This window comes from Bos grunniens, chromosome 24 (genome assembly GCF_055505025.1).
Source record: "Bos grunniens cultivar Pamir isolate PY7600 chromosome 24, Bosgru_T2T1.0, whole genome shotgun sequence".
Classification (NCBI taxonomy): Eukaryota; Metazoa; Chordata; class Mammalia; order Artiodactyla; family Bovidae; genus Bos; species Bos grunniens.
In genome coordinates this window covers 38859565-38872451 of record NC_141188.1, presented here as the reverse complement: position 1 = coordinate 38872451, position 12887 = coordinate 38859565, and the positions used below count along the sequence as shown (strand labels likewise).

Here is a 12887-nt window from a genome sequence, read left to right as displayed (position 1 = left end):
CTCTTGAGTAAGACTGTCTGGAAAAGAAGGTCTCAGGTTACACTGTAAGAATGGCTCCCAGCCTCAACATGAAAAATCTCTGGGCTGCAAATCACACAGTAGGTTGTTCATCGCTTGCAGCAGGCGGCCTATGTCAGAAAAGTGTATATATTGAGTTGGCCAAAACAATTCCTTTGGGATTTTTCCATAAGATGTAATGGAAAAATTTGAACAAGCTTTTTGGCCCTGCCAATATGTTAAGGAAAAGAAAAAATATTAATGAAACTTGTAGATTGATATGTAAATCACTATAGCTGGTCCCCCAACAAGTGGTCCCATTTTTCTGAAAGACCAAGTAAGGCTGAGTGACCCTGACCCAGCGGTCAAGCCTGTGTCTGCACAAGTGTGCTCTCTCCCGACCCCTCTCAACTGTGCTTCACACACAGAGGAGTCTATAGAATCCTGGGATCTACAGGATCTACAGGATCTACGGATAAACCATCGTGATGATTCAGGCTCTTTCTCAGGGTGGGAGCAGAATTTGAAAACCATTGAAGGTTGTGGTTGTAGAGTCAATCCTGAACTCAGGGACGGGAACCAGGAGGAGGAGGAGTGAGACTGTCTGCTGACCGTCTATCCCCTCTCTTGAATTCTCCTGTGGACAAGAAGCCTGACCCTCCCTCTGCTCCATGAGCTCCTTCCTGAGGTCTCTGGACCACAGTATCTTAGAGCTGGAAGAGACCTGAGAGCCTGTCTAGATTCCTATTCTTAAATAATTGCACAGAACACTTAATTCAAACAAAATCTTCCACGTGGACCCGATAACACAGGTGAGGGCCAAGCTATCTTCACGGAAGTCAGGATGAATCCCAGGTACACCAGGGAGCAGAGTAGACAAGCTTCATATCCATGGGTTTAATGCAAGCCCCACCCCCATAATGAGGAGACTGAGGTCCCCATACTGACATGACTCACCTAGTACCATCCAGGAAGTGGTACAGGGGGCCAGGCAGTGGGTTGGGGCCACAGGTGGTGTTACATGCAATGGAATCAACAGCAAAAGGCAGTCGAGACTCATTCAAAGCTTTAGCCTGACTTAGTGGAGAAGGGAATGTATAATAGAAATAAGGATGTAGAGTCACACATTTACTAAAGCAGGCTGAAAAGGAGAGAGTGGTGCCACTGCATTAGTGCCGAATGAATTACTGAAAGGCGTCCTTCCATGGGACCGAGGCTGTCATAGCTTCAGCACAAAGCTTGGCGGAGCGGGGGGTGGGGGTGTCAGCCCTGGATTTCAGCATCCCTCCTACCCCTGTCCCCTCAGTCATAGAAAGGGGCCCTGCAGAACATCTGAAGAACTCCCCAGAAATGAGAAAGGGACTGTCTTTAGGGAAGGCCTCAAGGAAAGCCCATGTCTTCTCCAGCCTCCAGACCTCCTGGCACACAGCCTCCACTTATGCAGCTTTTCTGAATCAGAGGGGAGCCCATGGAAGAGGCCACACTCTGCCCTGCCCCCTCTGACCAGCCGAGCTCACTGAGCTGCAGGAGGCCCAGGCTGAGAACAGCCACTGGGGTTACAGAGCCGATCGTGGTGTGATCTCAGGTCCAGATAGAGGCACCTGTGTGTGAAGGAGATGAACGTTCAGAAACTGCAGGGTCATTTGCTTATTTTGCACAGTGAAAGCAGGTATACAATGACTATAAGGAGAAGGAAACTAAGTAGGACCATGAGTTCCGCTGGGTGGCTCTGTGCGTGTGATGGCTGGTGCGTGTGGCTTCAGTGATTAACCAGAAATGCCTGTGCTTACAGATCGCGCCCGGGTGGTGGGTGGCCTCCCCGATGTGGTCACCATCCAAGAGGGCAAGGTAAGTTTGAGGCACTCCTGTCCCCACTTCTTCCACACTGGAAAGGTGTTCCCGTGCCCCAGGCTTGGTTCCCACCATCTTCATCATATGCCATGGCTGCTCATGCCTGACTTCAGTATAGCCACAGACAAGGTTCAAAGTGTAGGCAGTTTTCCACTCATCTGAAGATGTTTTGTAGGCCAAGCATCAGGATGTTCATTTGTTTAATGTGGCATGTGCAGACCTCTTAGTCTCTTTCCAGAAGTGATGTCCCTTTAAAATCAGGAGAAGCAGAAAATGTTCAATCGTAACTATACAACAAACATAATTGAAGAAAGAAGCAACCCCTAATGCTAGTGGAAAGTGGGCTGACCTATGGGATTCCTCATCTTTGAAGGGAAATGTGCTGTGAATCTCTATAGGCTCCATCATAGCAGAAAACTGACTTATTTCTATTTGATTTTAAACTGATATTTGTTTGCTCCATAATAATCTCTCTGAAGAGCAGTGAATGTCATGTGTAACCTGGGTTCACTTTCTTCATCCCTGAAAAAAGTGAAAGTGAAAGTGTTAGTCACTGAGTCATGACTCTTTGTGACCCCATGGACTGTAGCCCGCCAGGCTCCTCTGTCCATGGAATTCTCCAGGAAAGAAAACTGGAGTGGGTTACTGTTCCCTTTTTCAATGGTAATAGTTTCTCTTAGTGGCAGTAGTTTGACTCATATTTTTCTTCCTGAAATGCATTTGCAGAATAATTCAATAAGAAGTTCTAATTAATCATGGAAAGAAAATAAATTTCTTTTTATCTACCCAATTCTAAATGATACTCTTATGGAAAAGGCAACAAGGCCCTTCCAGATAGAAGGGTATTCTTTTCCATGTATATGGTGAGCCCTGCTCTTTTTCTTATAACTTCTGGACTTCAGTAAGAAAAAAATGCAAGAATGGAATTTAGGACTTCCCTGGTGGTCCAGTGGTTAAGAATCCATCTGCCATTACAGGGGACACAGGTTCAATCTCTGGTCCGGGAAGATCCCACATGCTGCAGGGCAACTAAATCCATGTACCACAGCTACTGAAGCCCGCACACTCTAGAGCCCATGCCCTGCAACAGGAGAGGCCACAGCAATGAGAAGCCCATGCGCCACAGGCAGAGAGTAGCCTCTTCGTGCTGCAACTAGAGAAAGCCCACTCGCAGCAACGAAGACCCAGCACAGCCGGAATAATTTAAAAAATTATGTATACCTATGGCTGATTCCTGTTGGGGTTTGACAGAAAACAGCAAAATTCTGTAAAGCAATTATCCTTCAATAAAAATAAATTAATTTAAAAAAATTAATTTCTTCAGATGAAAAATTCTAAAAAAAAAAGGAACTTAAAATGTGAAGTAAATTCATCATCTTTGGTCATCAGGGAAATACAAATTAAAACCATAGTGAAATATGACACAGCAGCAGAATTACTAAAATATAAAAGTGACAACAAAAAATGCTGGTGAAGCTGCAGAGAGACTGAATCACTCCTACACAACTGTTGGGTATATAGACTAAAATTATACAGCTACTCAGGAAAACAGTTTGGCAATCTCTTAAAGTAATGAAATATATATTTACCATACCATCCAGCAACTGTACTCCTGGGTATTTATCTCAGAGAGATTAAAATGTATGCTCACATAAAAACATGCACACAAATGTTCATAACAGCTTTATTCATAATAGCCCCAAACTGGAAACAGCCCAGGTGACCCCCGCAGGTATATGCATACCATGGCACCCTTCTGAGCAACAGAAAGAGACAAATTGTTCACACCTGCAGTAATTTGGATGAATCTGCAAGGAATTATGCTCAGTGGAAAAGGTACTCTGGAAATGTTACCTCCTGTATGATGCTATTTATATAATGCTGTGGAAGTTATAATAATTGAGAAACAGAAAACAGGTTAGTGGTTGCCAGGAGTTAGGAACTGGCTTGGAAGTGGGGAGGTGTGTGTGGTTATAAATGGACCACAGGAAGGATCGTGGTGAGAATGGAAATGTTCTATATCCTGACTGATGTGGTGGATACACAAACCTGGACAGGTGATAGAACCGAATAGATCTAAATGCACACAAGCACAAGAACGCAGGGGAAATCATTATATCAGCATCTGTCTCCTGGTTGTGCTTTTATGCTGTAGTTTTGTAAAATGTTACTACTGGGGAAAATTTGGTAAAGGAAATCTATTATTTGATAGATCTAAACATTGATCTTTTAAAGTAAGAGGCTTTCAGCACAGATGGTAATATAATAAAATATTAGGAAAGAGGAATACATTTTGGCAGAGTACCTTTGCAACTGCAGCAGCTTGAGTGGGTTTGGGGGGAGAGATAAAGTGAGCAAGACGGGACATGAAAATGAGTCACATTATTGAAGCAGCTGTGGGGCTTCTGCTGCTGGGCTTGTTGACACAAACGAAATGGAAAAGCGAGCAGGTGGAGATGATGACAATGAGGAGATGTCTCTACTGAGACAGGGTCCAAAATGCCACCTTAGAGCAAAAGGCCTTGGTGTGTTTATGGGAACTGGAAGCAAATGCCTTCTTGGGGCTTTGATCATAAGTGTTCCCAAAGCCAGAAAACCAAGGCCCCAGAGAAACCTCCTCAAGTGTGATTTTGAAATGTAACTTGCACAGGTGCACACAGCCTGGCCCGGCAAGTTTAGGCTTGTCCTCCATCCGGTCACCCCCAGAAGGATGCCTCAAGGTGGGTGTTACATCTGATACATCTCCTCCCCTCTCCTAACACCTGTTTTGCAGGCGCTTAACCTCACGTGCATCGTGTGGGGCGACCCGACTCCAGAGGTGTCCTGGCTGAAGAATGAGAAGCTCCTGGCCTCGGACGAGCACTGCAACCTGAAGTTTGAGGCTGGCAAGACGGCCTACTTCACCATCAGTGGGGTCAGGACATCCGACTCGGGCAGGTACGGGCTGGTCGTGAAGAACAAGTATGGCTCGGAGATCAGCGACTTCACCGTCAGCGTGTTCATCCCAGAGGAGGAAGCCAGGAGCGTTGCAGAGGAGCCCCAGAAGGGCAACAAGAAGGCCAAGTGACCGGAGGGCGAGGGGGCCGAGGGGCCGAGGAGGGGAGAGCCTCGGCCAGCTGCCTCGGGTCACGTGTGTGCAGGTGGTTTGAGCTGAGCACCAGGAAGCCTCCAATTCCCTATTTTTGTGCCGGCTTTGGGGGGTGGCGGGGGGATTGTCAAATCTTTGTTCATGTAAGAAAGCACCAAATAGCAACATTTTACTCATTTTTCTTTATTCACAAATTGTATTAAGAAAATAACATTGGTAACATACATGTTAGGAAACAGTTTTAAGGCAGAGACCAGAATAGAGTCAGAGGGATGTAGACCGATGGTCAGAGGAAGAGCTGTGGAGCTGTGTAGACGTGGCTGGCCTGTGAGCAGTGGGCTCTCCCGGTTGTCAGTGATGTGTCAGCATCTCGTCCCAGTGAGACCAGCCGGTAGGCCGGCCGGTCTGTGTCGCGCGTTGTGACGGCAGCAGTGTGTGTTTGTGGGCGGCTGGTGATCTGGAACCTCCCGGTCCTAATAGATAGTTCCCACCCCTCTCTCCCCCATCAGCGCTTCTCTTGTTTCACCATTTTGGCTGCCTAGCTGGGTGGTCTCCACTGCACCTTTCTTGCCGCTTCTTGTAACATGTCTTCTGATTTAAATTCCTTTGGCTAAAACAGTGAGCTATTGGTATCTAGAGGATCCGTAGAAGAGACTATTCAAAGTTTAGCTTTAGGAAGTTAATATTCAACAATATTGACGTAATAAATTTTAAAATCTAGGCCTTAAACCCTTGAAGTTTGACTTTAAAACCTTATTTTTCCAATTTAAAATATTAGCCACTGAAATATTAATTTTAAGAGTGTTTTAATAACATAAGTTCCCTTTAACTTGTTAAATTGTGTGTGTGTTCAGTTGCTCAGTCATGTCCAACTCTTTGTGATCCCATGGACCATAGCCCACCAGGCTCCTCTGCCCATGGGATTTCCCAGGCAAGAATACTAGAGTGTTGCCATTTCCTCCGCCAGGGATCTTCCCAACCCAGGGATTGAACCTATGTCTCCTGTGTTGCTGCCGGATTCTAATTAATATATTTGCTTTTCATTTTAAGTAACACTATTGTCTGACTTAACTGACGAAAACTTTCCAAGAACTTAAATAATTTTACCCATTAAACTAAGCATATAAATATAGAAAATGTTGATTTCTCTCATATGTTCTCAAATTGTACATGAACTTAGTAAGACTTCAACATAAAATCACAATCAATTAAACAGTTTAGTTAGAATCGTAAGATAAGTTGTTACTAAGATAAATGATCAGAAACATTACCAGTATGTAAATATCAAATAGGAACAGACTTCATAATGCAAAAATACTAATTTTACCTACATGTAGCCCCTAGGGCCTGAACAAAAGGCGTGAACTCACACTGTTTGCCATGGGGAGCTGGACACCAAGACCTCATCACAGCTCTGGGATGCACAAAAGGTAGCTTAGTCAAAAAAACAGGGATAGTAAAAAAACAAACAAACAGGAACAGTAAAAAATATCACCAACTGACATGGAGAAGCTCTACAAAACTTACCATCTGCCTGGCAGTAGTTCTGGGGAGAAAAACAAAGTGAATGGGTTCCTGAAGCCAGCGCTGTGTGCTCGTGGGGTCCAGATTTACCGCAATACCACATGGTGTAGGAACCCAAGCCAAGCGTTCCCATGAAAATGGCCAATGTCTGGGCCCCAGAAAAGCAAATGTAAATGACGCTATAAGGAACTTCTGTGTCTGCCCACAAAGGATTGCTGTCATGGAAATCATTCTCCCACCATAAACCACTAGAAAATCTGACACAATATATGCGGGACAAAAAACTGGGGCGTTGGCTAGCGGACTTGCAGGGGTGTGATGCCCCAGAGAAGGAAAACAGTAATGAGAGACTGGTGAGGGTTCAGACTTGTTGTATGGACAGTGGATGGTGTTCAGGCTGCAGTCCAGCCAGGAGGACCCAAAGAGAATGTCAGACTCACTGAGTTGAGGAGATGGAGACTGAAGTTCAAGGAGGCTGAGGTGGCTGGGATTCATGGGAAGGGGCACTGGAGGAAGAGAGTCTAACAGAGAGGAGCATGGACTGCAGCAGATGGGTCTCCGACTGAGTGCTGCTCTGAGGGTTCTGGGGAGAGCTCAGGAGGTGGGGGGACCAGCAGTCATAGGAGCCCATGCAGACTGCGAAAAGTTCTCCTTCCCACCAGCCGGAAGGGAAAGACTTTATAATACATGGGGCATGGATAGAGGCCTCAGAAGTTTCTCACCTTATTGTGTGTGTATGTGTGTGTGCGCGTGTGTGTGTGCACGCGCGCTCAAAGTCATCACCAACTGTTTGTGACACTATAGAGTGTAGCCCGCCAGCCTCCTCTGTCCATGGGATTTCCCAGACAACAATACTGGAGTGGGTTGCCATTTCCTCCTCCAGGGGATCTTCCTGAGCCAGGGATTGAACCTGCGTCTTCTGCCTTGGCAGGTAGATTTTTTTACTGCTGAACCACCGGGGAAGCCCTTCTCACCTTAGTAGTGGGGCTAAATTAACTTTAAACTAAAAGCTGCTCTAAACCCACCCTAACAAAGCTTGAAAGTAAGCCTCGAGAGGATCAAATATCTATGGTGACCTAATGCTGTGTCAGGACAAAGTGCAACACACTCTAAATGAATGAATTACCAACAGTGTGAAATTCATAACAGTTGGAATCCAATCAAAGAGGGCAAAGAAGAAAATATGACTAAGAACCAAGAGAAAAGTACATTAAAGATAAATAAGTCCTGGAGATGTAAGGTACAGCATGGTGACTGTAGTTAATAATTGTTGTTTAGACACCAAGTCATGTCCAACTCTTTGTGACCCAATGGACTGTAGCCTGCAAGGCTCCTCTGTCCATGGGATTTTACAGGCAAGAATACTGGAGTGGGTTGCCATTTCCTTCCTGATCCAGAGATCAAACCCTCACCTCCTGCTTGGCAGGTGGTTCTTTACCACTCAGCCACTGGGGAAGCTCGTAGTTAATAATACCATATTACTTGCTTGCAAGTTCCTAAGAGAGTAGATGGTAAAAGACTTCATCATAAGAAAAGAAATTTGTAACTGTGTGAGGTGATAGAGGTTAACTAAACTTATGATGGTTTTATCATTTTACAATGTATACATATGTCAAACCATGTTGCATACCTAAAACTAATACAGTGTTATATGTCCATTATATCTCAGTAAAACTGGGAAAATACTTTATACACAAATATTATGGAAGTATCAAGAATAATTCATTATTAAGTTAATACTATTTGATCAGATAATGAAAATTCAGAATAATTTTTAGTCCTTTTAAGCACAATGTAATCCCAACAGGAAATGTAATCATAATTTTAATGAAAGATATTTAAGTAGCTTTTGAAATATGATGAGCTATGTGTATATATGTGTTATTTGTTGGTAACTTACAGGCATGTAACTTGAAATGGCATTGCTATAGTTTATGATCATTAATCTAAGTTAGCAGATGTCTACAATCTAATAACATGATACACGAGGGAGAAAAGGAAATTAACAAAAACAAAGCCAGAAATGACAGAGATGATAGAATTAGCAGACATGGACCTTAAAACATCTGTATAACGGTATTTTCAAGAAGTTAGAGGAAAGATTGAATATGTTAAGTAGAGACATGGAAGAATACCGAGGCATATCATAATGGATTTGCTGAAAAGCATTGGTAAAGAGAAAACTCTTACAAGCAGCCAGAGGGAAAAAGACAAGTTACATAAGAGGAACAAAAATGAGAACAACACAAGACTCTCAGGAGAAGCCATAGAAGCCAAAGGACTGTGGAGCAGGACCTTCCGTGTGCCAGTGAAAAGCAAAAACCCCCAACCTAGTCTTCTCTACCTACTGAAAATATTATTCAAAACTTAAGGCAAAATAAAGACTTTATCCTCCAAACTAAAGCTGAGATACCCACTGGCAGGAGATTTTCGCTACAAGAAATGTTCAAGGAAGTTCTTCAGTCAGAAGGTAAATGGCATCAGATGGAAATTCAGATCAACAAAGAATGAAAGGTAGCAGAAATGGGCAAATGTGAAGTATATTCTCCTTATTTTTAATTTCCTCTTGCTCCTAATGCACCTGGCCTGGTACCCAGCATGTGTGCTCCATCCCTGCAGACCTGGGCATCCCTAGGGTTGCCAGGCTTCAGCGTCAGTCTCATCAGAGGCTCTGCTTGGGGACAGGTGCAGGCCCACCAGGATAACGTGCCATCCCTTCATCCCTCTAGTCACAGGAAGTCCAGCCCTACTCAGGGCGGGACCACTCAGGAGGCTCTTGTAGGGTCTGCATGAGAGCCGTGGCCGACAAGGATGCACTTCCCAGAAAGACTTTTCAGAGGTAAATGGGCAGAGCTTGGGGGAAATTGCTCAGGAGGACACACCTTCCTACCTTCAGCCTTGAGCACCTGGGTGGATGGTGTGTATGCTGAAAAGGGAACGGCCCGAAGACAGAAGGAGTGATGTGTTTGGGGGGTGGGGAGAAGGGGGGTTGCATTATGGCAAACCTGTGAGTTTACTAAAAGCTCAGGTCGGGTAAGAAAGTATTGCTTTTAGAAAATATCAGCTGCAGAAAGACTTGACTGCAAGAGGAGGAAGTGGTATGAGAAGGATGACCCAGAAACAACAGAGGATGATGTTTAAACAATTATTGGGGTTGAATTCTTACAACCCATAGAAGAGGAAGTGGGAGTTAAAGTACTGGGAACACTGAATCCTTGTACTGATGTTAAGAAACAAAAGCTTTCCCATCTTTGTGGTGCATCAGTAAATCTACATTAGGAAAGCAAATCTACAGTAGAAGAGTTAAGCTCCAGTTCTCTCAGGCACAGAATCAGGAATTTTCTTTACTGTTTTGGCATTAGGGGAACACTTCCAGGTACTATGTAGCATTTCTGTTACAAACTAACATTGCGTTGTTCTTAGCTCAAACTGTATGTTCTCATTACTTCCAAGTATCCACTACTATGGAGTCAAAAGAAAAGATTTATGGATTAATAGGACCACTGGCACCATCTCAAAGTGTTTATTATGTTCTACTCTGTGGCCCTGCTCTATTACCAACTTTAAGACGTTTAGATAAAATCCACAGATTTTATGGAAGATTACATGCTTGAAACACAAGGACTGTTAAATCATGTCTTCCGATGTTTGCCTTTCTGCCTCTGGCTGAGGGCTTTTGAGATGAAATTATGTAAGGAAAGTCTTAGGTGATTTAATATGCTTCTAAAGTATCCACTGATATATATGTATATTAAAACCTAAAAAAACTTACACGAAAGTTTCCAAAATGACCCAGCTCATAGCTATGAAGATCTAAGTGACTTTTTCACATTATTTCTTTACATATTTTGTTGTAGTCTAGTATCAAGTAGGGATAATAACACAGTACTTATCACAAAGATCACACATGCTGGGGGCACCCAGAGACTGTCCACACCCCTGGCTGTCCCATTTAAGGGCGCATTTCTTCATTCTGGAAAAGGCAGAGAGCAACACGTAACCAAGCTGCCTCTAAAACACTTGGTTTTGTTTTTGTTTTAACTTAAGCAAAGAAAGAAGGATATTTATTGGTTCACATAACTGAAAGGTCCAGGGGATATTCTAACTTCAGGCACGGTGGGATCCAGGGACACAAACATTCTATAAGAACTCAAGTCTCTCCATTGTTTGTCTTCGCTTTCCTCTGTACTGCCTTCATTCTCTGGCTCATTTTGGTGAGGTGGGCCCTTTTGGTTTAAGCGTTTCATCCTATAGCGCTAAGCAACCTCAGTAAAGAGTTTCTGAGCTTCTTCCACCACAGTTCACTAAAACTCTTAAGGTTTAGTAACACCGGATCAACTTGAAAAAAAAAGCCAAACCAAACACTTTGGCAACAAAATACACCCGCTTTGAATAAATCATGAAGGTAACTTTCCCCTCCCCTGGTCTCAAGTTCCCATGGTTTCCCCTTCCCTCTCTGAATCTATTTTAAAAAGAACAGAGGGCATAACCTATAGGATCGGAACTTCAGCCTTAAATAGGGTCACTGATGCCCATGACATCACAGGAAAGCCACCTTCTCTACCTGCCTGGACCTGGTTCTGAGCTGGGTGAGGAGGTGGACCCACTGAGACTACGTCACTGGGACAGGTCAGAGGAAAGAGCTTCCTTTCAGAGACCAGGAGTCCCATCCCACAACCCCAGTGTTTTCTTTCTTTTTTTTTTTCTTTTAGTTTGTTGCCCTGGTGTTTTCTTATGTAGATTCTGTTTCTTTCTTTTTAAATTTATTTATCTTTAATAGAAGGATAATTGCTTTATAATATTGCGTTGGTTTCTGCCATACATCAACACGAATCAGCCATAGCTATACATATGTCCCCTCCCTCTTGAGCCTCCCTCCTTCCCCTTCCCTCCCCTCTATGTTGCTGCAGAGCCCTGGTTTTAGTATGGAAGCATATACACTACCCTATGGAAAACTGATAGCCAATGAAAATTTGCTGTAGATTCTATTCTGATGGTTCCCTGGTTGATCTCAGTTGTCCAAATCCAACTCCCCAGGAGCTGCCCACAGAAGCTTCTGCAAGCAGGCCTCCAGTCCAGGTGCGGCGTGTACACCAACAGCCCCCTCCCCTCCTCTCCACTCGCACAGCTTCCTGGTCCCCTGCTGCAGCCAGACCTCAGGACCCCACCCTGCTCTCAGGCTGCTGTCAGCATAGGCCCTGTGCAGTCTCCATTCCCCAGGACATCCAATGAAAAGTGCCCTTCGTCACACACCCTAAACCAGGAGCCACATTGCCAAGACTTTTTTTTAATTTCATTGATCAGAAAACTATGCGGAGGAAGGACAGATCAACTCATTGCTGGGACAGTCTCAGGAGGAAGTTTCAGCTGTACAGGTGTAAAGATAAAGAATGATGAAAATTGGAAAAAAAAAATTGTCTCAAAACTGGAAGAGAAGGCGATCACCTTCTTATAGTAATGAAAATGCAAGACATCACCTTTTTTGCTCATTCATTCATCAGACATGTATCAACTTAGCAGGGGTCTGGGTCAGGTCCTGCTCTCCAACAAGCCAGACTGACTCTCAAACTCTGAAACCCCTCCCTTCTTGCCAGATTCATGTCAGTGTAAATGGAAAATCACAGGCAGCTTTGACCTCTGTATGGGCACTCCCGGAAGTCATGGGATGGGGGTGGGGGTGGGAATGGGGGTGTGGAGGGGTGGGTAAGAACTGATTTTTTTCCGTCTCAGTGGATGGAGGGTAAAGCAAGATGGGAGCTGTGTGGGTGGCAGGGAGGGGAGGGGAGAAAGGGCAGGAAGAAGGGAATTCTTGCTAGTTTCTATGCATAGCTTCATATCTATAAAGAATTGGACTGTTTTGTGTAAACATTTTCCATTGGGCTTTTTCTTAATTTTACATCTCCTCAGGCTTTTAACATTACTTTTTTTTCATATCTAGGCCGCATTATGGTTGTTAACATTTCCCAAAAAATTGCTGTGCTCTCCTAATGCTGTATTAAAGGAGGTCATTGCCTTAAAATATGAGGCATCAAAGAAAGATAAAAGCTGTAAGTAAAAATATAATGATAAACCACCTAGTTTGAGTAATAGAAAATTTTTATTTGTGCTTTAAGATAGCCTCATGCTAAAGTCACTCTCAGAGAAGGAAATGGCATCCTACTCCAGTACTCTTGCCTGGAAAATCCCATGGACGGAGGAGCCTGGTGGGCTGCAGTCCATGGGGTCGCACAGAGTCGGACACGACTGAAGTGACTTAGCAGCAGCAGCAGCAAAGTCACTTTATCTTTTAAAATAGAGAACTTGGATGTCCCCAGTTCTGCTAGATTCTGAGTCAATGACATTTGAACAATGTTTATGAAGTGGGAGCAGACTGATCACCAGCAGAGCCTAGAGGCAGAGCCACTCTAAGTCAAAACCCCTCAAAAAG

The 12887-nt window shown here is 44.0% G+C and overlaps 1 protein-coding gene and 1 long non-coding RNA gene across 3 annotated transcripts in view; both read left to right on the top strand.

Moving 5' to 3' along the window:
* MYOM1 (myomesin 1) overlaps positions 1-6073 on the top strand; it is a 122357-nt gene extending 116284 nt beyond the window's left edge. For both annotated transcript variants that reach the window (XM_086373104.1, XM_086373103.1), the window contains 2 exons: positions 1790-1845; positions 4622-6073. In XM_086373104.1, the coding sequence (XP_086229230.1) occupies positions 1790-1845; positions 4622-4915 (350 nt within the window). In that variant the 3' untranslated portion in view covers positions 4916-6073. The remainder of the gene's footprint in view (positions 1-1789; positions 1846-4621) is intronic.
* Positions 6074-9213: 3140 nt separating this feature from the next.
* LOC147346092 (uncharacterized) lies at positions 9214-12537 on the top strand. Its single transcript, XR_015153914.1, has 2 exons — positions 9214-9299; positions 12399-12537. It is a non-coding gene; the product is annotated as an uncharacterized LOC147346092 (long non-coding RNA).
* Positions 12538-12887: the final 350 nt, after the last annotated feature.